Source organism: Gymnoscopelus braueri (assembly GCF_963280865.1).
Source record: "Gymnoscopelus braueri genome assembly, chromosome: 3".
Classification (NCBI taxonomy): Eukaryota; Metazoa; Chordata; class Actinopteri; order Myctophiformes; family Myctophidae; genus Gymnoscopelus; species Gymnoscopelus braueri.
The window spans coordinates 42,043,696-42,068,145 of record NC_137612.1 but is presented as its reverse complement, the minus strand read 5'-3'; the positions used below and the strand labels follow the sequence as shown (position 1 = coordinate 42,068,145).

Below are 24,450 nucleotides of genomic sequence, written 5' to 3'. Positions count from 1 at the left end.
GCATGGCGAGAGAGTATGTTTTGCCCCCTGTCCGTCCGTCCGTGTGTCCGTCCGTCCGTGTGTCCGTCCGTCATTCTGTCTGTGTACAGCTAATCTCCGGCACCGTTTGCTTGCTCGCAGTGAAACTGTGCACACACACTCCCTGGATGCAACAGCAGAACCTCTGCCCCAAATTTTTCACATGGGCCTTTTATAGCGCCACCAGGAGGCAGAGTTGTGCAAAACCTATTTTTTGACAGTACTCCTACAGATTTTGTCCAAAAATCCCACAAATCGGTACACAGTACAGTATCTCTATAGTCATTAAACAAAACATGTCTTTCAGATTTTTCATATTCCATCCTGATTGGCTAAAAATGGCTTCCAAAGTTTGCAGGAGTGCTCTGTTTTGAACAAAATGCCTCAAATCATGAACACAGCATGTGATTTCCTTGAAATTTTGCACACATATTTCCACTATATCGAGGAAGAAATACCACTTGAAATTTTTGTAATCAGCCTCATGGTGGCGCTATAACAGACCGATTCGTGTTTTTACCATAACTGTACCGATCTGTGTAAAACTTTGTAAGCGCACTCCCTACAGGTCAAGAAAAAACCTTTGCCCTGCATTTTTCACATCTGCCTTTTATAGCGCCACCAGGAGGCAGACTTATGTAAAACACATTTTTTTATATTACTCCTTCCGATTTTATCCAAATTATACGCAAATCGGTACACATGATCTATATAGTCATGTGATCAAGACAGATGTGTTTGATTTTTCATATTCCATCCTGATTGGCTAAGTTTGACATCTAAAGTTCGCAGTAGTGGCTTGTTTTGAACAAAATGCCGCAAATCATGAATGAAAAGCATCCGATTGCGGTCAAACTTTGCACACACATTCACACTATGTTGAGGAGCAAATGCCACCCTTTTAACATTGGCCTGTTACAGCGCCACCAGCAGGTCTAATTTAGCAACAAATTTTTTTTTTAACAAAATGCCTCAAATCATGAATGCAGTGTCCGATTGCCTTGCAAGTCCTAAGAAGAAATGGCACCCTTTTCACTTTGGCCTATTATAGTGCCACCAGGAGGCCACAATAACCTACCTGACCTGGCGGAGACCTGTGCTCCGAGGAGCACTTTTTCTAGTTCTTTATACTTCCACTTACACCAAGCTCATGGACACAATGTCATTAGGGTGCCAGGTGTCAATCAACTGTAGTCAACCTACCAGGTTCTGAGAGGGGGTCGGACTAAAAGTATGAGTGTTTGAGTGAGAGAAACGGGTGAAAACCCGCCTGGGGAACATTTTTCTTTTTGATCGTTTTGATTGACATGCTAGGAGAGTAAAGTGGCATTTTCTCAAACTTAATCCAGCAAATCAAAGATGAGGAGTTGGGAGAGAGGCAGTATTTGAAATACGTATTTCACATACTTTTGTGTTTTTAAATTTGTATTTGGCTTTTAAATACATAAAATACAATGGGCCCTATTTTGAGCATCTTAAATACCAGGTCTTATGACTGCAGTCAAGGAGTGGTGGAGACAGAGCTTCGCTTCTTGACCACATGTACATACTATAAGAGTGAGCACAGGTCACTGGGATGCCTACCCAGGGTTCGCAAATTTTGGATGGCAGTCATAGCCAATTGGAATGGGATATGAAAAAGCAGACTCATACATCTTGATCACATGACCCCAGTCCCCAGAGATAATGTGTACCGATTTGTGAGTGTTTTGGACAACATCTGTAGAAGTAGTAGCAAAAAGTGTTTTGAAGAAAACAAAATGATGGAAAATGTAACCTGCCATAAATGCCTGGGGTCCTGTAGAGTGAAGATCCAAGGAATCCATGAAAAAAAAGTGTTGATTGTATGACCAACGGTTCAAGAGTTATAGGCCAAAACGTGAAGTGGGCTGTTGTACCAAATGTGCGTGCAAAGGTTCACAGCATTCAGGCGCCGTGTTCATGATTTGTGGCATTTTGTGCAAAACGGGCCACTCCCGTTAACTTCGGAAGCCAAAATCAGAATGACTAGTCAATCACTTGACTACAGAGAGAGATAATGTGTACCAGATTGTATGAGGTAACCAAGGTTCTGGCGAAATCTGTAGTAGCAAAACATCGGCCTCATGGTGGCACTAACAGGCCCATTTGGTTCCGGAGATTAGCTGTTGACAGACGGACAGACAGACACACACGCACACGGACAAGGGTGAAAACATACATCGTCTCCGGCCTGGCGGAGACAACAAATCCACTTATTGATCCGTCAAGTCACAAGGAAATAAGTTGCTTTAAAGTAAAGAGAGCACCTTAAAGCTGTACAAATCATTTAGAAAATATTTAGGCACAGAATTATACAAGCCATCATAAATCTGTTTATTCCATAGCTCAGAAGAACACTGATGTCACATGAAATCACTTCAACCCTTGTATCTTATGATAATTCAATGTTAAACAATTTTACAAGGTCATTTCTGTGAATGGGAACCTGAGGCATACAGTATATGTACATGACCTGAGATTGGTCAACAGACTGAAAAAAGCCATGGCTGCCATTTCCCAACATTCACTGGCGAGTTATCTTAATTTATAAGTCACATAGCAAAACAAATTGATGAGGGTCTGTCATGTCAACAAAACAATCGCACCCATACCGTAAGTGTGACAAAATAGTATACTCAATAACTGTAACAACCTTGAGATAATATTGTTCCCTGTTTCAGAGTTACTGCTGATTGACATTGCATTTGCATCCAGTAAAAAAAACATTTGTCAGGCAGTTGAGTATCAGTGCTTTGGTGCAGTGGTTCCCCAACCTTTTCTGGATCAGGGCCCACTTCAAAATGTGTTTGCGGCAAATATAGCTACTTTACCCCATTAAGACCTGAAGCCGATTTCTACAAAATGTCTTCTAAGTCCCAACAGTATTCTGAAAAACCTATGTTTCTATATCAGTGGTGCTCAAACCTTTTCATGTCAAGGACCCCCAAAATGATATGCGTTTGGCTGCGGACCCCCATCTCAAAATATGTATGTAATATAATGAATATAAATATATTAATTTGCACACATTTTCTCGATTTATCAAAAATAGCAGATCTACAAGCTCATAGCGTGGCACTCGGTGCCGTGCTATGAGCTTGTATATCTGCTATTTTTGAATAGCCAAAGTGTAAAGTAATGCTTTTTAGCTCAAATGAAAAAGATGCTTCTTCAGGTCTTAATGGGGTAAGTTCTTATTTATGGGTATCACAATGAAAATCGATCAATCAAAACACATTTTTCATAATGTTATATTAACATGAAAATGGTAGTGTTTTGCCAATTACTTGGGGCCCCACTTACCATACCCTCGCGGCCCAGTGGACCCCGGCCCACCAGTTGGGAATCACTGCTTTTTAGTGTACTTGCTCCTCACGAGGCTACGAGCTTTTCTGGTGGTGTGCGTTGTGTGTGTGTGTGTGTTGTGTGCGTCAGCGGAGTCCCCTCAAGGGAAATTCACTGGAAAACAGTGACGTTACGATGGTGAAATGTCGACTGCAAACAGACCTCACTGCTGACAGGAGTCACCTGTTAAAATTCACTTAACGAGGACGGCCGCAGCCAGGAGAGATAATGATCCTTGACATCAGATTTAGAAAAATAAAAAAAGACTCATGTACCAGTGTTTGACGCTTCATGTGTTCACACACTCCCCATTCCCAGTCTTGAAATTAATCGATCTCCGCCTAATAAAATAATACACTCAAATAAATTAAATTCACAGAAGGAAAAAAATAATAATCTGAAAAAGCGGGCATCAAAATTAATTGTTTAGGGTAGTTTCTTGGGGGGGGGGGGGGGGGGGGGTACTCTACACCACCACCCCGTGCATAAACACTGTCACAGCACGGACCTCTTCTCTCCCTGTCCTTGGGGGGGTTGCAGGGGGTCCTCAGCTAAATTACTTAATACAGCAACACATATCTACAAGCTTGTTGCGAGCTTGTATACCGGCTGTTATCAAACAAAAATCTAACAGAATGTAAACATTTCGGAATATCTTTGAAACATTTCAACACAAATCTGTCTTTTCGGATTGGTGGTCCGTGGCTAAATGCATATTAATTTGGGGGTCCTTGACATGAAAAAAACTTTAGAACCACTAGTTTAAATGTACTGTATGGTTTGCCAAACACACCCAAGAAATGCTTTCCTAATTCTGTAGCAGCCCCAAGTTCGCCAAATGTTTCATGTAGCCATGCAGGACAAGTTGCCTTGTTTGCAGTTTCATCAAGTTACCTTAATACACAGCAAAACCTAACTCTGAGTGTGTGTGTACTGTACGTGGGTCCATTTGGTTACATTTCCACACTCTGAGTTACAAATTAACACTTGAAGATTTCACTGTGAGGTCTCGGTTGGTTAGATTTACCATGGTGAACTGAGCCAGGCAGATGCAAGCTTCCCCTACAGCACTGGTTCTCAAACCTTTTAATTTCAAGGACCCCCATAAACTCATGAGTTACAGACCTGTAGGGTCCATTTGGAACCCCCCCTCAAGGAACCCTGAGGGTCTCTGAACCCCACTTTGAGAACCACTGCCCTGCAGTGTGACAGTAATACGGCAAACCCCAACACAAAACAAAACTAAAAAGGAACCCACACAGTAAAATACTCTTCACTCGGTTAAATGTTTAAAAATTATTTGTATCATTTACCTTGAATTTAGCCTTGAATTCATGGAGATTTTTTTGTGTGTTTTCGTTGCATTCCAGATTTGATGTTCCAATACTTTATGAATTTAAGTAGATTATAGGAGGCAAATCGTAACAATACTACGGTATATTTTAAACATTCACTTATAACCTGGACAGCAGTAGTCGTGGCTGGATTACACCGTGAGAGTTGTTTTCGAGTTTATAAAAATAATAAAGTTTCCCTTGGCCTCTTATTTACTTCAATTAATTAAATATTGGAATATTGGATCAGGAATGCGACAACAAAAAAAATCTGAGTAAATGATAGGAAACAAGTCCTTTTGGGGGTGAACAAAACTTTTAACACAGAATTTTACTGGGTAAGCACCTTTTTACCTGCATAGCAAAACGTGATTGAACTCATAATTGAGGAGGTTGCACTCTGTGTGAGTGGAGAGTCTGTGAAACAGTGTCACTGCCAGATGTCCTCCATCTTTGCAACCAAACCTCCATTTCTAGATTGTCTGTCCATTCTGTACAATATTACAAATGTCTTTTCATTCAACTCATTTCCAGGCCAGGGTTTTGGAGAAGACTACGGAAATCTATCTTAACAAAAACCTGTCCAGTTAAAACATTTATTTTATACATACTGTACATATATAAAAAGGAAAGAAGAAAAAGCAAAAGCAAAAGCAAAAGAAAGGGCAAAATAATTAATTTTCGTTAGGGCTCCCCCGGATAGTTAAGAGGAGAAGTGCCGAGTTGTTCAGCCAACGAGGGAACGAAGAAGTGCCTCCATGTCAGTATCACTCGAGCTGCTGTCTGAGGAAATCGCTGCAAGGTAGCAAACACACACGCACACACACGCACAAAATACACCTTCAGTACAGTTATTTTTACACAATTTACAGTACAATTTAAAATCTTGCCAGTCACTTGACAGCACAATGTGTTTGTCATCGTCATGAGTTCAGACAGTGTTACTTACAGTCACTGAGGTTGAATTCTTCATCAGAGTCGTCACCTCTATCATCGTCGTCGTCATCATCATCGCTGTTGTTGGCAAGGAGACGGGCCACCTGGGGAGAATGTTCATGGTCGAAAATGTGAAGTACAGCAAAATTAAACGTTACATTTGTTGAGATTGTTTTAGGAAAGAATCTCTGATCTTTGCCTGCTGGGCTTTAAAAAATAGAATAGTGCTCCAAGATGTAAAAAAAACATTTTAGCTGCATTTCATGCATGGATTAAAGCAGAGGTTCTCATATGCTATATTAGTAATAACATTTTTAAACCACTTTAACCCTACATACATCGGCTATATGAAAATGGCACATCTACAAGCACACACGTCTCGATGCTACACGTTGTGAGCTTGTAGATGTGCTATTTAAAAAATATCTTGAAAGAATTTGAAAGATTTTGAATATTTTTGAAAGATTTTAACACCACAAATCTGGGTCCGTGGCCCAAAAATTGTTTTGGGGGTCCTTCACATGAAAGTTTGAGAATTCCTGGATTAAAGGGTGACATTGTATACTTTTAAATTATGCCAATAAAAATATTCAATTCACCTCTTCGGCTGTAGGTGTTCCCGGCCTCTCAGCGTTGTCATCATCTGGGTTGTCGGAGCCGAGCACCAAGGTGAGAGGGTCCGTGTCCATGTCATCATCATCATCGTCATCGTCGTCATCCTCCGAGTCAGACGAGTCCTCATCATCTTGGTCATCCTCCTTCAAGACAAGCATGACGGACATTATCAGCGCTGTACTGGTGGAAACCTTGTATGTATTTTACTTTTCAGGAAATGGAAAAAAGAACCTGTGTTATGATTAATCAAATGTAGCTATTTCTTTGAAAGCTCTTGTTAACTCTCTCAGTGCCACGCCCCGAGATATCCCGAGTTTTTCCCGAGTACCCTCCGTGCCAGCACGAGAAATCCCGAGTTTTTACTTTTGACTGTGGTCGCGCTATTCTGTTTATTTTTCATGATCACTTTCGCTTCCTGACTCCTTCAGACTCACCCGGAGCCGGATGTAAAAAAAATAATTCATTTCCGGGTCACGTTGTTTTTCTCCGGTGATTTTCGGCCAGAATAAGGAAAGTCACGGTTTTTCACACGGTATAAAAAGCGAACGGAGAGGTCCACGTCTACTCTCTTTGGTCTGGGTGACGATCAGTCATCGTAGTCGTGTATCGCATCGTAATTTAGCCCGATCAACGATTGTCGAAAATGTCAACATCCGGTTATGACCGGATATGACGTGAGCCTGTTTGGGAGGGGGCGAGTGAGCCAGCGAGGTCATCAATGTGTCGATTTGTTGCTCTCTACTGGTAGAACTGTATTATGGGTTTAAAAACCCAATCAGATCATTTATTTGAATGAAAAATTACAACAACAAAAAAACGCAAATTGCTGGCACTGGGGGAGTACTTTATGAAAATACTCTTGGCACTGAAAGAGTTAATACTTTTCATTGGTTCAATATTAATAGGAAATGCTGAAGACTTTGAGTATTGGGAGGCTGACACGTCTTTTCAACATTGCATGGATGTCTGGGACAGTACCGAAGGAGGTGGTGCTACTATATGTGCTAGTTATAGAGGCATCACAATACTCAGCTTGGGAAAGTTTACGGCAAGGTACTAGAAAGGAGGGTGTGTGTGCGTGACTGCGTGTGTGGTTCACCTGGTCATCATCATCTCCCTCCTCAGCCAGCTTCTGGCGTCCCACCTCATATAGACGACACACCGTGTCCAGACTCACTGCATCCTGGTTCTACACACAAACACACACGAGTGAGATAACGATGCAGAAAAAATGTTTTGTAACAAAACTACTTGGCATAATATACATTTGCTTAATTTGCAAGACAGTGACAGTTTATTATTGATATTTTTGTGTTGTATTATGTCTGCTATCTTGGCCAGGTTTTTTGATTGATTGAATAGTTTATTAGACAGAAATGCAAACAGCACAGATATTTCTTGTAAAAGAGATTTCCGATCTCTGTGAGACTATCTGGTAAAATAAAGGTAAAAAAAAAAGAAGATAACAAAAGTTACGCGTATGGTGAGAGTGTTTGATATCCTTGTTCTGCATACGTACCTCTATAACAGCCAGGTAGCAGTCTCTGGTGTCAGTACACAGGTCAAAGATGTTTCTCTTCACATCCACTGTGGCTGCAAAACACAACACAATCACATCAGCCAAACCAACAGGTTAATTCATCATCATTAGTTCATTTATAACATGAGATACTCAGATGAATTGTGCATTCACTATGTCTAATGGACTACTTTTTTTATTCGACTGAGTTTCCAGTGCCGTTTATCTCATTAACTTCACTGGCAAAAGCTTTGCACCTCAAGTGAGACTTTGTTTGTTTTTGCTAAATTGAGGGTATGCCTTTTCTGTTCAGCTTTTTCTGATATATGATGATATAATAAAAAGATACTGCTTTATCATTTTACATTTCACAAGTTCAATTCAGTTTTTTTAACCTAGGATTTGCTCTTGAAAGTGCTATTGGCCGGGTTTCCCAAACGAATTTGAGCTCATGCGTAGCCTAGAAGCTGCGTAAGAGCCTCCACGCACCTGCGCAGTAGCAACCCTGCCACGCACTATCTTCGTTAGTAGCAGCTGTGTGTGCCCTACGTGCCATCTAAACTGGCTTCAGGAGATACCATCGTCGTAGGTTCTCGTTACGTGTGTGCTAAAACTACATTCGCGAGACAGCATGCACGTAAAGACCTCCTGGACGAAGCCTACGTAAAGCCTACATGAACTACGTAGTGCTGTCCTACGCTACACAGCAGTTTAAACACCCTTTGCGAAAGTGAAATGGATCATAAAAATACCAGAGCCAACTGTCAGATGTCCTGAAGCAGTCCACTCCAAATACAACTTTTGAATAATATATTTATGAATTAAATTACAGCGGTGAGGTGACATCTGCAAGGTAAATAAAACACTAAAGTGTCCCCATTATGCAAGTAAATTAAATATATTTAAAATACCAAAAGTAAAGGAATGCAGAATGTCCCATTTCCCAAATTTAATATGTATTAAAATCTTTTGAAAATAGCAGATCTACAAGCTTGTGAAGCGTTGTGAGCTTGTAGATCTGCTAGTTTCAAAAGATTTTTTAACCATTCATAAACATGGCGAGCGCAACAGCTGTCACTTTGTGAGAGGAACTGGGGACTTTCATCATAACGTTTAACTATAAAACTTAAGAAAAAAAAAAAAATTAAGGAAACATGTTTAGCTCAGCATCATTTATATACCTTTAGTTAACTTGGCATATGCTTAATATTTTTATCAGACGATCGGATCATCCGTGAGAGTACAATTTGTAAACTTCGGGTTCATGCATAGAGGACGAAGCAGGTTCAGAGCGTTAGTGAACTCTCTGGGTACAGCCACACATGTCCGTAAAGCGTCCGTCAAGTTGCCGTACAGACGCCGGAAGTCCCATCCACTCCCATGTAAAAAAAAAAACGGAACGGTACTTCCGGTTTTACACTTAACATGGGAGTGGATGGGACTTCCGGCGTCCGTACGGCAACTTGACGGACGCTTTACGGACATGTGTGGCTGTACCCACTAACGCTCTGAACCAGGGCTAGAAGCAGCGCAGCCGCCCGCCTAGTGTGTGTGTGTGTGTGTGTGTGTATATATATATATATATATATAAATTATATGTGTGTGTGTGTGTGTGTGTGTGTGTGTCTGTGTGTGTGCGTGTGTGGTCGGTCGGTCTTTTCATAGATCTATTTCGCTACGATGGGTGTTACGAGCGCCCCAGGGCGCTCGTTACAAACTGCTGCGTAGGACAGCACTCAGGGCTACGCCTCTCCCAGGAGTAGGAGGAGAGTAGGATACGCCATTCTGTCTCCCGAATGTAGTTTTAGCAGACACGTAACGCCGTGGACGTGGGAACCGATAGCACGTTGGGCACAACCAGCTGCTACTAATGAGGGTAGAGCGTAGGTTTCGCCGGGTCCCAGGCTCGTACGCAAGCTGCGCAGGCTACGCATGACCTGAAATCTACGTGGCTGCTATGGTACTGCGCAGCCTGTGTGGACGCACGTAAGACCCGTCGTACAACCTGCGCAGGATCTCTACGCAGCATCTCTGCGAATCTCTTTGGGAAACGCGGCCATTGTCAGTTATTGAATGTTGTATTATGTTGCAATGGCACGTTAGGAAGAGGATGAGGAACCTACTGATTGGTTTGTAGTCAGTGGCATCAAAGGTTCTGAAGGACGAACCGAATGGACTCTTCATCTGCTGGTCCATAGGGTCATCTTCCTCATCAGCCTGCAGCATGGCTGAGAGAGAGAGATACAGTAGATAGAGAGAGGGAGACAAAGAAATTGTGCTATAATCGGCTATAACAGGCTAAATAAAATAGCAAAACAAACTAGGATTATGGCTTAAATATAGGTAGGCCTACCGTTTCTTAAAATGGGGATTTTGTTAACAGGATAGACTGTGCGGAAAATATGCACCTCTTCCTATCGCAGTGAAGTTGGTTTCACGTTGGATATTCACAAATGGTAGGGACCGTCATTGCTATTTGTAATTTATTGACAGTCCCTAACATTTGCAAATATCCAACTGAATGACTATCCAACGCGAAACCAACTTCACTGCAGTCGTATTCCCACAGCTCCAGGAGCCAGTGGCCATTCACGTTTTGGCCCCGCAATTCTGCCTCTTTACGTTGAAAAAACTCAACTGATTTATCAATATTTTATCAACCCTAGTGTCCTTATTCTGAGGTTAACACTTGGCAAAAATAGAAGATCTACAAGTCACACGACGACACATTGTAAGCTTGTAGATCGTCTTTTTTCCGTGAAGAGATTTGGTGTAGAAGGAAATACTAGTGTATTTACTGAGTGTTAATCTAACCCTGAGAGTGTAAAAAATAATGGACATGCAGTGTACGGGTCACACTACTCTCCAGGTACAAATGAACGCACAAGTTCTGGGTTGTTCATATAGAACAAATGTGGAAGACATGCATGAACGTCTTACTTGGCCAAGTGTCAAAGAAAGACTTTCTGCTAGTTTACTTAAATATTTTCATAGTTATTAACACCCAGACTTTTATAATAATATAACTTACTACTCAAACATATTCCACTCGTGGGGCGAGAGGTGGACTGATAACTTTACCTCTACCTAAGTCCAATTCCATGAAGAGAGATGTATTTTATAAGTCAATTGTACCATGGAATAGTCTTCCAAGTGATATTCGCAACACAACAAAAAGCCTGTTTTAAAAGGAAACTTGGGACTTCATAAACTGTAAACTCAAAACTCAATAACATATTTCTTACATACCTGACTGATAGTGCTACTTTAAAAAAAAAATCTGTTGTATCTCTTTTTATGCGATACATTACTTTTGTAAGATACTTTTTTTTTGTGATACACTATGATTGTAATATTTTTCTATTGTTATGTATATTAATGTCTTGGACCCCAGAAAGACTGATGTTACGGCGTCAGCTAATGTGGATCTGTATAAATAAACAAACAAATGAACACACAGGGGTCCATACCTCCATACATGATGGTAGCGTTGCTGTTGAACACCACTCTACACTGGTCTAGAGCTGGGACAGTGTGGAGGAGATGGAATGTCCGCAGGTCCCACTGAAACACTGCTGTCAAGGAGCATGACACGAATACCAGGGAGACGGCATGATTTTCAAAGCAGTTCAAATGAAGTGTACTGCCCATTCACGGCTTCAGCGCTAAGGATCAACTTCAGGTTTCAATGCAATGTCTACGTAAACGAGCGTTTCACGCAGAGAGCAATAAAAGTAGCTTCAAAAGTGGTAAAAGCTGAAATTTTAAGCTAGTGTGCTGAAATTTTAAGCTAGTGTTAAGCTATTGCATTATCGTACAGTCAATCACAGCCCCCTCTTCCCCCATTCATCCTCCCACTCCAGAGGCAGAAATGTGTTCTCCGGTCTGTGACAGAAGACACTGGTGGTGGCCGCATTAACACATTGACTGCCAATCGCGTAGATCTACGCAAACCTATTTAAAGCCGCCACGTGCCAGTCGCGTAGATCTACGCCAACTGGTGTAGATCTACTTCAACTGAAACTTTTTTTTCACTCACAGGTTCACATTGCATTGTAGGCCTCGTTCGATACGCCACATTTCATTGTAGCACCACCGGAAACGGAATTATCCGGGATCCGGAAATTCCGGATCCCATCCGCTTCCATTCTAAAGCTGACACTAAAACGCCATTTTCTCGGTTGTAGTTTTTCTCGTCGCTGATCGCTGTTTAACATAAACCGTTGTAACTACAAGATGGCGGCTCGGATTTCGATGCGGTTTTCACTGGTCGACTTAGACGGATCGCCTGTGTGTTTACAAACAATTGAACGCGCGGTTTTAACGGATTTAACTTTGTCTGTGGCGACGTGAAAAAAACTAAAAAACAACAATAAAACACTGGCACTGGTGAGTACATTATGATATTAAACTCTGGCGTGGAATGTGTTAAAACCATGATTCTTTTCTTTTTACTTAATAGCCTGTGTATATAAAATATCGATTCCTTAGCAAATCTCTTAGGTACACACCAACATTGTACTGTACAGTTGGTTTAAGCCGACTTATTAAGATGATAAAAATCGCTAGTGTCATTTCTCCTTGCCTAACTGTCTGGTGTTGGCTCCGTTCAGTCAGCAGGGACACTCCCCAGACAGAAGTGCAGTGGGAGCGGGAGAAAAGTACAGACAAGTTAAGGTCATGAACCCCCCCCCGGTTTTAAGGATACAATCTCTGTGTTGACGATGACCTCCAGTCCGTTGGGGTGGAACACGCCGCTGATGTTCATGTTGAACTTGTCAAACTTGTGGACTGCGCGCGACGCCCTCACGTCCCACATCACCCCGTCGTTGAGCACCAGGTCGTCCATGGGGTGGAAGGTCGCACAGTTCCTTTTGTAGTTGTTGGCCAGCGCCGGGTCACTCAGGGTCAGCATTTTCTGACCCGTGTGGATGTCGTAGATCTACAGAGAGAGAGAGAGCAATGATAGAAGAGAGAATTAATGAATGAAAATGAATGAAATAAAGGGAAATAGATGAGACATTAGAGAACAGTTGGGACCAGGGGTGTCAAACTGGTGGTCCGATCAGGCCTACTGGTTGATTTTGGGAAGATATTTCTTTTTTTATTCACAACCCTTTATTATATATCTGTACAGCAGCCGCTCTCATGCCGAGATCTCTCCCTACGGCTGTCTGTAGCCTGCTGCCCTGGCAGCTTGTGTACAGGAAACAACAGACGGTATCCACCCACTGTTGCTCGATGGCTTAAAGCCTCAATAAATACAGTCGAAGATGATAGACCTGTAAGTGCTGGTGGTCCTTTTGTTTTGTTACTCCTTGTACCCGACGTAGTTTAAAGGATTGAGGACTGTGTTCGCTTCTACTCGCTATCTTAAGGTGCAATTTGTGCAGCTTACATTTACATTGCAGCTTATATTTACAATTTGTTAGCTTTATTTGTTGTACATTTGTGATCGCTAATGTTTGATTCCAAATGGTTTGTTAATGGAAAACGTATTTTTTTGTTTTTTACTCTCTTCACAACTTTTTTTGTAGCCTAAAAAGTAATGCCTGCTAAGCAATCTTCTTCATTTGAAACAAATTTGTAAAGTTGAACTTGTAGTTATACGTAGCAGAGAAAAACATCATAACATCATGAAAATAGCAAAGAAAAAAAAAGGGAGGTGCCCATACACAACTGGTCCAGCCTACATGAAGTCCCATTTTGCACAGTCCAGCCCAAGTGATGTAAAACATTTGACACCCCTGGGTTAAAATGCTACAGAAGAGAGGTGAGGTCATTTACATGAGCGTCTTGGTCTTTAGTGCCGATGACTCTGTCCTGACACAGTTTACTGAACTCCACGTAGTGGTCATCTGCAAACGAGTGTCTGAGAGAGAGAGAGAGAGAGAAAGAGAGAGTGAGACAGAGAGAGGTGTGTTGGAGAAATTACATTTTACACTAGAGTAGCATTTTCCAACCCTGGTGTGTAGGGACCCACTGGTAATGCTGGTTTTCCCTTCTACTAGGCAGTTAATTGCAATAAAGCTTGTCCTCTCCAAAGACTAAAAGGAGGATTAGTCACCTTCCATACAGCAGATCAGGAGGCAACTGCTTGGCTTAAGGACTCGCTAAATAAATAAATTGCATTCACTCCTTGCAAATCACACAGGGATAAGTTCAATATTGGGATAGCAGGTGAATGTAGTTACTGTTCAGGCAACTGAACAGCACAGGCAACAAGCAGTGCTAGAGGTCCTCATAGGACAGAAAACCAGCAGTACTGGAGGTATGTACCGGTATGCGTGTATGTGTGCATCTTACTTCAAGGTGAAGACACTGTCCATACTCCAGAGAGCAGACAGGGGCACACTCCAGGAGGCTGAGGTCAACAGTAGGGTCCCATCCTGACACAGAAAAATATTTTATGGCACTTAATTTGCTGCACCTCTATTAATCTATGCTGCCACTCAGGATTTTGCTGTGTAGGCTGTTAAATACACATTAAAATACTTTTGACTTAAACTAGAATTTACTGTAATGACTAAAGCCTGCATTCTGAGGGGTATTTAAAACTTTTGCCTTGATTATAATTAATGACAGATTATAAAATATATAAAACAGCAGATCTATTAACTCTCTCAGTGCCACGCCCCGAGATATCCCGAGTTTTTCCCGAGTACCCTCAGTGCCAGCACGAGAAATCCCGAGTTTTTACTTTTGACTGTGGTCGCGCTATACTGTTTATTTTTCATGATCACTTTCGCTTCCTGACTCCTTCAGACTCATTGGGTTCTGGTTTCATGACGCAGATTCCGTTTCCGGTTCAAAACTTTTTCCCGCGATCATTTTTGGCCAGAATAGGGAAAGTCACGTTTTTTCACACGGTATAAAAAACAAACGGAGAGGTCCACGTCTACTCTCTTTGGTCTGGGTGACGATCAGTCATCGTAGTCGTGTATCACATCGTAATTTAGCCCGATCAACGATTGTCAAAAATGTCAACATCCGGTTATGACCGGATATGACGTGAGCCTGTTTGGGAGGGGGCGAGTGAGCCAGCGAGATCATCAATGTGTCGATTTGTTGCTCTCTACTGGTAGAACTGTATTATGGGTTTAAAACCCCAATCAGATCATTTATTTGAATGAAAAATTACAAAATTAAAAAAAACGCAAATTGCTGGCACTGGGGGAGTACTTTATGAAAATACTCTTGGCACTGAAAGAGTTAAGCTGATGACGCGTTGTGAGCTTGTAGATTGGCTATTTTCTCTATTTTTGCACACCACCATTGTACTACAAAGTATAATTCAGGGTTAAGAGGTTAATCAGACTAATCGATTTAGTCTATCATAAAAAATCTATTAGAACGTTTTCATGTCAATTCGTTGATGTATAAGAAAAAAAAACACTGCTTCTCAATTCCTGAAGATTAAGTCAGTTATTGCTTCTAAGTATGGTTGTCACAATTACAAATTTAAGTTGACGATTAATTGTCACATAAAATTATTGCGATTAACGATTTAATTGTGTTTTTGGCATTGAACATTGGAGCATTTAAATGTTTTTTTAATTTACGTTTTAGGCTTCATAATCACAAATTGCACAGGGCAGATATGACTTAAATACAAAGAAATTACTGACAGATTTTATACTTTCCAAGAAATTTAAAAATGTATGATTTTTTTTTTACATGGAAACGATTATTTCAAATAATTGCGATTAGGCGATTATGTTAATAATTGTGACAGGCCTACTTCTAAGTATCGGTTTCGAAATTTTTTCGGTTAATTGCCCAGCCTCAATTGATGGGACCCAACGCAAGACGGGAGGCCAGAGGCACACAGGAATGCAAGCGTTTGTGAAGTTGTTCTGTGCAGTTTCCATACCCTGGAGGGCTCCAGGTGCGTGATGGCAGAGGTGTGACAGCTGTAGTTTGACTCCTCCTCACCGGAGAAGACGTTGTAGAGTTTGAGGTGGCCGGTGCACGTGCCCAGCATGAGGAAACGCTCTCGGGCTGAGAAGGCACAGCAGGTGAAACCGCTCTCGTCCCCATCTCCCTCGTGGAACACCGACATGGGACGGAACCTGGACAGACCGGGAAGAAGAGGAGAAAAAAATTATATGTCAGAGCGGGAAATGAGGCAAGGATGGAAGGAAGGAAAGGAGAGAAGTAAAGGAAGATATTTCAGTTATTTGCCAGGACTTGCAGACACCAGGGTTGTTATATTTGCATATTCTATTGTCACATAGAATACAATAAACACAGCAGCAACACTGCAGGCAGTGAACTTCTTGCACTTTGAGCTTTCTCAACAGTGTGGATAAATACATGATCCATCTCTTCAATCTTCATACAGATCTATACAGTCTTGCAATAGTAATGGTTGTAGAGTGCGTGTATCTGAGTCTGTCTGTCTGTCTATCTGTGAGTGAGTGTACGCACACACTACTCTTACCTGCTAAATATGAGGTGCCTATCCTGACAGCCTCTGTCCACTCCTCCGTATTTGGGGTACAGCACCCTGCTCCCCAGCCGGGCGGTGAAGCTGTGGGGCGCCTGTCGTCTCTGCTTGGGCTCGGGGCAGCGGTGAGGGGTGAAGAGGGAGAACGGGGGGCAGGTGGTGACCGGGTTGGGACAGCGAGCATGCTGCTCTCTCAGGTACTCTGTGATGATGCTGTCCAGTGCGGGTGGAGAGGGCAGGTGACGCTCCAACTGTTTCTTCATGGCAGGACTCTGATAAAGACAAGATTCAATATGTCTAAAAACATCCTTAAAAAGGCCCAAATATAAACAAACCTAACTAAACGAGGTATTAACTTCACCAACCTGTATAAAGGCACCGTGGTCAGATTTCTCCCTCAGCACACAAGACTTCTTCCCCGAGCTGCTAACCCCACTGGTCAAAGCCAGCCGCTCCCGCGAAAACAGGATCCGGCCGACCGGAGCACAGCCGTGTCCGTGGTGGGTAGTGGCGACAGGAGGAGGGGTCGAGATGGCGGAGGAGGAAGAGCAGTGGGCGTGGGGAAGGGAGGGAGGATTCCGGGGCGGGGCGGCGCAGGAGGACGCGCCGCCGGCAGAGGACACGGGAGACGAGCCGATGTGACTGGCAGCGCGGACCGCGATCCCATGGGCGAGGCGGGGGGTTCTGGGGAGCACCACTACAGACGGGGAGGAGGAGCAGGGGGGGCTGACGCAGGATGAAGACGAGGAGGTTTGACAGAGGGGTAGGTTGGCCTCTCTCGACAGTGTGCTGGCCGTGTCATGAAGGCCTTTGGCCAAAAGGTGGCTGCGGATCAGCATCAGAAGCTCCTTCTCGGGGAAGGTGATGCGGGACTGGGCCACCACGTTGGCCCTCTGCAGGCGGGCCAGCGACACGTCCGTGCTGATGAGCAGAGGCTTGCCAGAGACCCTCTCCGTGAGCTCAGCCGCATAGCGGCAGAAACGGACGTGTTCGGAGCGTTTGTCCTGTAACACCGGTTCCTTCATCAGCTGGGGAGAAAAAGAAAAACTATTTACATATAATTCATTATTATTGCAGCCCACTGCAGGGCTATAGAAGACAGAAACATGAAGACATGATCTCCTGGGTGAAAAATATGGCAGCAAAAAATGCCATGAAGGACCATACTGACGTCAATGTCATTTGTTTTATTCACAGCTCCAGCCATATATCGTACATAAAGACTAATTATGTTTTTCAATTAATGGCTTTATTAATTCAGATTTTGCATTATGTTTACGTTTTCTCCATAGTCATTAAAATGGCTGCCTAAACCTCACTACGAGATTCTTTGATGTTTGAATTTCGTTCGCAATAAAAAAATAATACCGTGCTGAAATGAATGGAATTCAATGGCTGAAGAGAAGAGACTGACCTGCTGTATGTGTCCACTGCTGAACAGAGGCAGCTTGCTGATGATCTGCCTGATGGCTGAGCAGCGAGACAGACCCACCAGAGCCTTACAGGCCAGAGAGCGGATCCGGTCTGCATCCGTTATAGGCATCTTAATGGACAACAGCGACAGCAGAACCTGACAGAACAACACAATTAACCACTCCAACCCTCTAGTCTAGACTTAGTAAACTGGACCTGATTTGAATCTGCACTTGGTCCACCAACAACAAATCTCTTCGCCAAAAATAGCACCTCTACAAGCTCACAACGTGATGTGTTGTGATCTTGTAGATCGGCTATTTTTGGCTAATGTTCCCCCCAGAATGTGGATGCTGGGGTTCAAGTAGTTAAGCTTAACCACTTAATGCCCATTTACTACGTTTGTTGTAGAGCTATGTCACAATAATAATATTAGGGTTGTGGCGATTAGTGAATTCACTGGATGCCAGCCAAACCTAGGTCAGGGCCTGTTGTACTGAAACAAGCCTTGCTGATCTCACCTTCTCACTTTCCTTGAATGCATTCATGAAATACACAGATTCGACCTGACTGATGTAGTCGTCAAAGTTGCTGCACACCGTCTCAATCACACCAGCTAACTGCAACAAGCCTACTTCCTCCTTTATCAAAAAGGGTTACTTGGGATGATAACACAGCATGCGCTCCTGAACTCAATTCAATGGGGCTTTATCTGAACAAGAAAACATATGTTTACATTGCCAAAGCAAATATATTATTGAAAATATTAAAAGAAGCCAATCAAAAATCAAAACTAAGAAATGTACATGGGAATAAAGGGATGTGTAAACAGAGCTGTATCACATTACATTAGGAAAAACTAGCTTACGAAACTACAAAAATTGAGCATTTGCATGTATACGTTCTCTTTTCACCCCCCAGGCAATTCTGTAGAACCAACACTAGAGGGCAATGCAAGCCACACTAGACTAGAGCCCCCCACCACACACACACACGCGCACGCACGCACACACATGTGTGTCGTGGATAGTAACCCATGAAAAGATCTATTCTCCCCCTATCGGTTTACAACTTGGACGGCTCTGATTCGACTATCAGACCATCGGCCGGTCGGCGAGGGCACTCGCGCCTGGCGGCGCTCGGGCGCGCCTCCTCAAGCTCTGCTGAGTCGGCGCGCCTCCGTCATGGACAATAACTATTATCACGTGTGCGTGTGAACGTGTGTTCAGCGTTCCCCTAGCGTAGCTTCCTGGTTGCTATGTGGGGGGAACAACAAAAGCCAGCCCTGCCTCCTCCTCCTCCTCCTCCTCCGGCCTCGCATCAAAGCCCCGCCTCGCGCCTCCTCCTCGCGAGGAGGAGCGCCTCGCGTAAAAAACCCTGTCTCGAAAAGCCCCGCCTCGCGCTGAAGCCCAGCGCCTAAAAACGAGCATACCTTTCCAATTTCCCAATGAATGCCAATTTCCCTGTGACATATATACTACATGTAAGCAGGGATAACTTGGTATAAATCTTTTGGAACAAATAACAATATTTCAAGATTTTGCAGTCACTTGGTATAACACATTTGAGACAAATAGAAAAAAAAAATCCAAGTGCATTTTAAATAGTACACAAAGAGCAGCAGAACTCACCTTAATGCCGTTGTTGTTCTGCACCAGCCTCCACATGCGGGCCAGCACCTTGTTGTGAGGGGCGGGGGGCTGCTGGGGGGACACAGCAAACCCACCCACCGTGTTGAGACTCTTGTCTGGAGCACAGACACAGTTTGTAATCACCTGAAGGTGAGTAGGAGAGAGAAGTCATTAAATCAAGTGAAAAAAATACATTTGCAACAGATACCATTATAAATAAAATAACCGTTTAATTCAATCATTTAATGTCAAAACCAATTTAGAGTTGAATTTGTATTTGTTTCGGTGTGCTCAAAGATAACGACAAGAACAAGTCCAATGCCATTGAGTGACCAATAGTTCTGAATCCTTATTATGGGTGTTGATGGAGCATGCACAATACATGAACCACGTGATCGCATCACAGCGAGATTAAAGCGTGTCGTAACCCTCTATTTCAATGAGTCTGGTAAATCCACCTTTCTACTGAATCCCTGATTGGATAGACAGTTTGATATACAGTGCACAGTGATACGTCTGTCTGTTTTTAATAGGTTTTCAATAAGGAGTGTCTGTTGTTGATTGTACATGGCTGATAGGCTATGTGTAGTCTATTCAAAATGTCAATTGTGTCAAAGTATAAATTAGAGTACAAAATAGGTAACTTTAGTCAACACAAAATTCTGCTTTAAACGTTGGACACCACCGGAGCTGCGTCTATGCATCACTTGTTACCTGCAGGGCAATCTGGGAACCCATCGCCAAATAAAAAGGAAAAACAGCACCCTCTGCTGTTTTTTACCCTTTCACTTGGCTCTGGGCCGAGCTGAATGGAGCACCCGTGTGCAAGGAAACCGGGGTTTTGGTCTGCCCTCAGCGTTCCACTTCCGGTGATGCGCTTATGTTTTCATTCCCACTAACAATATTTCTACATGGAACACTAACACCTCTTCTCCCAGAGAACATGGATCGTTTTGGTTATAAGCTCACTTGTTTCTATGATGAAAGAGCAAGTTAAAATGTGAATATCTTTCCGTGGTTTTGTCTGCTTCAAGGACGCTATTATTAAATGAGTTTCGGCTTGTTTTGAGTGGGAAGGGACTTCAAGGGAGCGCACAGACAGTAAATCCCGCCCACTACATTTGATTGGGTAAAGCGCAGCCTGCTTCCTGATCTGAAGGCACGCCCACTTGTAAGCTAATGCGCACACGTTCTGAACGGGGCTCTGGACAGATTCAGTAGCGTAGCTCTGAATCTGTTCTTGAGAGATTACCTGCAGGGCAGACTTCTGGATCTCAGCGTCATTAGCAAACACCTCTCCCTCTGCCAAGCCCAGGATTATACCCATTCCTGTACAAACACACAAGCCAGGAAGTCAAACTTCAGGGAACTTTATTTACCTCATAGCTGCAAACAATTCAGGGAAGGTTAAAGTGTGCATTTCTCAATTTGCTGGACTTTACAAAATGTAGTGTACGTCAGATTGGTGCGTGACATGCGTTTTATAATTTTGCTTGAACGGTTTCAATTTGCAGGGCAGTGGACTCTCTCAGCCAACAAAACACCCCCGGCTGTTGTGGGACTTTGAATCTTCAATCTCCAGGCCATACGTCAACCAAAAACCATGAACATCTGAACAAACAAAAGAAGAGAAGGATAGAGAAGTGAGAAACCAGCTCCTTTACGGACCAATGGTGGAGTCGGGAGAGCGGGTCTCATCCAGAGATACCAGTGCCATCTGGATCTTAGGAACCACAGTCAGAATGGCCAGGATATCCAGGGCGTACCGCACTGTGTCACTCCTGCAGAGAGGAAGGACGGACAGAGGAGAGAAAAGAAGATAATGGATGTTATCCTTGTTTTAATTTAACTTAATTAACCCATTTAGACCGGGAAAGCATCTGACTGTGTCATTTTTAGATTTCTTTGGCTATTCAAAAAATAGCAGATATACAAGCTCATAGTTACAAATGTTTGCTTTAAAAAATATACATATTCAAAGATTTGCACACATTTTCACGATTTTTCAAAAATAGCAGATCTACAAGCTCATATCATGGCACTCTTGCCACGTTATGAGCTTGGATATCTGCTATTTTTGAATATCCAAAGTATAAAATAATGGTTAAAATCTAAAATGACAGATGCTTTTCCCGGTCATAATGGGTTAAGCAGCATTTGTGTAAACATGTCTTGTATGTCTGTCAACAACGGCTCCCTGCACCCGGTGTGCGTTACCTGCCATAGTAGGTCCTCCAGTCGCAGGCGGTAGAGATGAGCTGCAGTGTCAGAGGAACACAGGAGAGCTTGTAGAAGGCATCAGCCTGCTCCCAGTGGACATAAGGAGCACCACACTCTATCAGGAACTCCATCATTTCAACCACCTGCTCCCGGGTGTACGAGCAAGGCTGGATGGAGAAAACACGCACACACACACACTTAATGACCTCTATGATCACGGTTTAATGACAAATCTTGAGCAATCTTCTCGTATGGGGTCCCTGGCACAAAATCTTTTCAAAAGGAGGTCCTTGGCCAAATACATATTCATTCGATGGTCCTTGACATGAAAATGTTTGATTAGTACTACACCTAATAACTGATATAAATTATATAGTATTGGTAGCAGATATAGTACTACAACTAGCAGATATAATATACTACTATACTACATACATATACTACTATTATTAGTAGTAGCAGAAGTTGTAATACACAGACCATCCACAATGCTACCTTATAATATGGCTGCTGGTGTACAGTGCTGCCCCCTTCTGTTCTGTGGAGAGATTGTTTGACCTGTTCCGTTTTCACTGCCAGGTGAGCCTCAAAGTACCTGCAGAGTAAAATCATTCACAATATAAAAATATATTACTACAACTAAAGCTAACACTGCTGCACACGGCAGAACATTAAGCTAGACAAAAATAAAGGCTAGGCTTAATAGTAGTAGACCATTTTCCATGAATGATTTCTTTTTTTAGACTTGTTTACGTAAGAATTTTGTTGGTAAATCAATCTTTTCTCCAGCGACAATTTCTGGATAGACTTTTCAAATCAATCCGTGCTTTAAAATGTATCAAAATGCAATAATAACAACAAAAAGTAAACACTAGCACAATGACATTTAGTGTTGGTTTACCAATCTCAAACAAGTTAAGTCTATGCAAATTGATTTTCATACTGTACTGAATGAAATCCAAAGGCTCCCACGAAAGAAAAAATAAAACACAGTACGCTTTGGGAAATGGTCAACAGCAATATGAAGTTATGCCACAGAGAACGGGTTAAGCATCCCTTGTGCTCTCACACGTTGATATAAGGGGCAATCCTGATCAGTGATTGAATTCTGCCTGTTTCTACAAGAGCGGTTCAAACTGCACACCTTGTTACTTACGGTCCATCTTGTTTTAATTGAGCTTTGTTTTGACTTGGTTTTTGTTTATCTTATCAAGAAGTTCTTGGAATCATAGTGAGGAAACGGCATATCATTTTGCAGTGTGGTCAGTACCTGCGCAGGGCCATACAGGTGTGTTTGGCTGTCTGTCGGCTTGAGAAGACCTGGTCATCGCTCAGTACGGGCACCTGCTCATCTACGTTTAGGATCTCCAGCGTACTGATCTGCAAGGGTCAGAAGGACAGAGAGGTCAAAGAGATCAAAACATCAAAGTGGTAGTCTTCATGTGAATGATATTTTGTCTTTTATTCTATAATTTTTTATCTCTTTAGTGTTTGTTAAGGCATTATGAAATTGGTGCATAATGTATTGTAAAATGTTTGCCAAAAACTCCCTTTAGTAGAGGTTCTGTCTAATATCACAACTGGCACTGGTGCCCAAATCTGTCACATTCAAAGACACATTAAAAATTAATGGACTCACACTGCACTTACAGGCCCTGTGCAGTATCTGTCAAGCTCATGTCCAAGTGGCTGATTAGTGGATCGTGGATGAGTGGATTCATACAGTATACCAGCAGAAATGACAAGAGCGCCCACTTTTCCTGTGCAGACCTTTCCCTCGCTAGATCCTGAGTGTTAAATGAACACTCAGGTTTTGTGCACTACTACACTGACAAAGCAAAGCAAAAAAAACGAGGTGTTGCTGTACCAGGTTGACCAGTCGTCTGAGTCCGTCGTGCTGGTCGAACAGCTGAAGGATGGCCCTGAAGGAGAAGGAGATGGAGAAGAACATGGTGGCGTGGCAGCAGCCTGACGCGTGAGACGACTCCAACAACCACAGAGCATATGACACCATGTCTGATAGAACACCGTCTGCCAGAGTACACACCTGGAAGGACATACACACACACACCGGTTATTATAGTTTAAGCTGTATTCTTTTACCAACCAAATGGTCCATTTGTACAGTCTCCGAGTTTAAACAATAACACGGAGGATTTTGTTAGCATATATTTTGGGTCTTCGCATCAAATGGGGGTCCCTGGCCTAATGTATATCAAACTGGGGTCCTTGACATTAAGGAGGTTGAGAACCACTGCTTTATACCCTCTCCATGGCGTCCTGGTTGTAGGCCAGATAGTAGAGACACAGGGAGACACCAGTAGCTGCCATGGACGGCCGAGGGATCTCCAACAGCTTCTGGACGCCTCCGTGTGCAATGAACTCTGCAGCAAACTTCTTATGGAGGAGCAGGGATGCCAGGTACTAGCGAGGAGAGACAGACAGAGAGCAGACTATAATTACTGCTATTACAATCATCATGAGTCATATGAATGCACAAGCCTTTTTGTAATTTTTTGGGCGGTGAAACCGCCCCTATAAGTGAGGTTTGGATATGTGTACAACAAATCCTGCGCTGTGATTGGCCAAAAAGTACCCCGCCTAACCCTGCACCGTGATTGACCAATCACAGTCTATTCAGGACTGTGATTGGCCAGTGTCACGTGACACATGTGCATAGCCCTATATAAGAAACCATAACTTAAAAAAAAAAACATAATTTGTTTTTTTTAAGTTATGGTTTCTTCCATCATAAAGAGTGTTTCAATAAATGTATTTATTATTTGTACATGATTGGTTGACTCCATTCAGTATTGTGATTAGCTAGCAAGACACCGCCCACTTCACACAGGGTGTGATTTTTATTACTCCTACAGATTTTGTCTAAACATCACGCAAATCGGTACACATTATCTCTATAGTCATGTGATCAAGACGGATTTGTCCCAT

General features: G+C 42.7%; 1 protein-coding gene across 2 annotated transcripts in view; it reads right to left on the bottom strand.

Annotated features, from left to right (window-relative positions):
* Nucleotides 1-5,300: 5,300 nt before the first annotated feature.
* Nucleotides 5,301-24,450, bottom strand: part of LOC308082639 (DDB1- and CUL4-associated factor 1-like) — a 33,472-nt gene continuing 14,322 nt past the window's right edge. For both annotated transcript variants that reach the window (XM_080424519.1, XM_080424520.1), the window contains 22 exons: nt 23,767-23,925; nt 23,369-23,548; nt 22,772-22,881; nt 21,997-22,096; nt 21,499-21,668; nt 20,950-21,062; nt 20,534-20,610; nt 19,282-19,425; nt 17,652-17,807; nt 16,603-17,265; nt 16,232-16,509; nt 15,662-15,860; nt 14,095-14,177; nt 13,576-13,660; nt 12,497-12,730; nt 11,259-11,352; nt 9,912-10,016; nt 7,789-7,862; nt 7,369-7,458; nt 6,254-6,412; nt 5,668-5,758; nt 5,301-5,513 (listed from right to left, as the gene is read on the bottom strand). In XM_080424519.1, the coding sequence (XP_080280645.1) occupies nt 5,446-5,513; nt 5,668-5,758; nt 6,254-6,412; nt 7,369-7,458; nt 7,789-7,862; nt 9,912-10,016; nt 11,259-11,352; nt 12,497-12,730; nt 13,576-13,660; nt 14,095-14,177; nt 15,662-15,860; nt 16,232-16,509; nt 16,603-17,265; nt 17,652-17,807; nt 19,282-19,425; nt 20,534-20,610; nt 20,950-21,062; nt 21,499-21,668; nt 21,997-22,096; nt 22,772-22,881; nt 23,369-23,548; nt 23,767-23,925 (3,432 nt within the window). In that variant the 3' untranslated portion in view covers nt 5,301-5,445. The remainder of the gene's footprint in view (nt 5,514-5,667; nt 5,759-6,253; nt 6,413-7,368; nt 7,459-7,788; nt 7,863-9,911; nt 10,017-11,258; nt 11,353-12,496; nt 12,731-13,575; nt 13,661-14,094; nt 14,178-15,661; nt 15,861-16,231; nt 16,510-16,602; nt 17,266-17,651; nt 17,808-19,281; nt 19,426-20,533; nt 20,611-20,949; nt 21,063-21,498; nt 21,669-21,996; nt 22,097-22,771; nt 22,882-23,368; nt 23,549-23,766; nt 23,926-24,450) is intronic.